General features: G+C 33.4%; 1 protein-coding gene across 1 annotated transcript; it reads right to left on the bottom strand.

Moving 5' to 3' along the window:
- Positions 1-1,558: 1,558 nt before the first annotated feature.
- LOAG_14926 (hypothetical protein) lies at positions 1,559-1,978 on the bottom strand (the record flags this gene model as incomplete). The annotated part of the gene is made up of 1 exon (XM_003150419.1): positions 1,559-1,978. The coding sequence occupies one exon, from the start codon at positions 1,976-1,978 to the stop codon at positions 1,559-1,561; it is 420 nt and encodes a 139-aa protein (XP_003150467.1).
- Positions 1,979-2,131: the final 153 nt, after the last annotated feature.

Below are 2,131 nucleotides of genomic sequence, written 5' to 3'. Positions count from 1 at the left end.
ATTATTATTATTGTTATTATTATTATTATTATTACTACTACTATTATTATTATTATTACTATTACTATTATTATTACTACTATTACTATTATCACTAATATTATCCTATTATTAGTGCTACCATTATTACCGATAATCTTTCGATTATCATTTAAATGCTTAAATGATTCGAGTTCGGTTTATTTCCATTAGTTCAAAATGGACTAATACCATTAAAGTAGCTTAGATGATTGGACTATAATAATTATTATCGTTTAAATTAGTGGTTCCCAACCTTTTCTTGACCAATGGCCAATTTGAGCTCTTTTATTTGTTGAGATCATAATGTTCAAAAATAATAAATTGTGTTAATTTGAAAGTAAACTTTAATCAATATTTTTAAAACATTAATTCATCAAATATTAATAAGAATAGCTTCTGCCTTGTTTTTTCTATTCACTTCACAGATCTTGCAAATCAACCGATTGAGAATCACTTATTTAAATATACAGAATAATTGATACATATTCAGTTACTGTCACCTAATTTCATGACAAACGTCCAATAGTTTTACTACTCAATGGGATTTATCTTATTAATAAAACGGAACATGATGCAAAAAGAAAAAAAAATAGAAAAGGTAAATAATGATTGAAATACATATTAAATTGAGGAACTCATTGCTGTCATTGTCGCTGTCGTTGTTGTCGTCATCATGATCATTGCAGCTGTCATCGTCATAGCTATCGTCGTCTTTGTCTGTCATTAACATTATAGGCTATTGCTGCTGCTGCTGCTGCTGCTCTACTTCTGCTTCTGTTACCGCCATTGCCATTGCCACTATCGCCGCCTTATTGCTATCATCAATGATTGATGTGATAGATGTTTGTAGAGACAATGAATTTCAATTCAAAAGAACAAGAAAATAACTACAAACTGTGACATACATACATACATACATACAAGGCGTAATGCACTTCTAATACACTAACAGACGGACAGACACACACACACACACACACACACACACACATACATCCATCAAACAACCTCATTAGATCTCGTGGTACACGCACACACACACACACACACATACACTTATATATGTAAGTATAAAGATAAAAAAAAAAAAAAAGAAAGACAAAGGTGAAAGTTTTGAAGAGATAAAATGAGTTTGAAAGGAGGAAATGAAAATGACGTGAGATTAAGTCAAGAAACACGTCGTGTCACGTTACATCATATCACGTAACATCACGTCACAGTTCGTTTACTCCCATACATACATTCCGATTTTAAAAATGAACTGAAGAACAAGTTTTTTCATTTTTTTTTACTTTTTTTTTTTTTTGTCCATCATCCTCTCCATCGTCTTCATACACCACCCCATCATCTCATATATCAAATTTCTGGGTGTAATACAGTTTGTTAGTTCCTGTCTATCTTTTCTTCTCTTCTCTTTCTCTCTTTCTCTCTCTCTCTCTCGCCTCTTCCTCTCCCTTTTCCTAATCCTTCCTTTAAATTTCTCAAAATCTTGAATACATATGAAATTGATGATGTGAAGGGCACGGCATAGTACAGCTTACGAACGGCTGCACAGCATGGTGCCGTTTGCGGCCAACAATACAATATCATACCGCTTGCGGATCACGGTAATATAATAATATATTACCGTTGCTAATATAATAATACAATACGGTGTCTTCTGCAGACAGTAATACAACAACATAATGCTAGTTGTAAACGAGTAATACAATACAGTGCTGTTTGCAAAAACGCTAACACGATACAATACTGGTTGCGGACGAATAACATAATATTGGTTTCCTTTTATAGACGGTAGTGCAACGCGGATGGTAGCGCAATGTAGTACGGACGGTAAAAGTACGGACGATGTTTGCGGATGGTAACGCAATACAGTGCGGACGGTAAAAGTACGGCGATGTATCATTTGTGGACGGTTAGTGCAGTACAGTACCGTTTGCGGATGGTAAAATAGCATGCTACCAAGTGCAAACAATTATTCATAGCATGATAGTATATTTGCGCTTTTTCTTTTCTTTTTTTTTTTTTTTTTTTTGGTTGATTGCATCTTCAAATCTGTTCATTTTGTTTTACTCCTAATATCAAAAATGACCGATAATGGTATGAAAAT

Source organism: Loa loa, assembly GCF_000183805.2.
Source record: "Loa loa unplaced genomic scaffold supercont3.151, whole genome shotgun sequence".
Classification (NCBI taxonomy): Eukaryota; Metazoa; Nematoda; class Chromadorea; order Rhabditida; family Onchocercidae; genus Loa; species Loa loa.
Note: the sequence above shows the minus strand (reverse complement) of the source record. Positions and strands in the feature narration are given on the sequence as shown.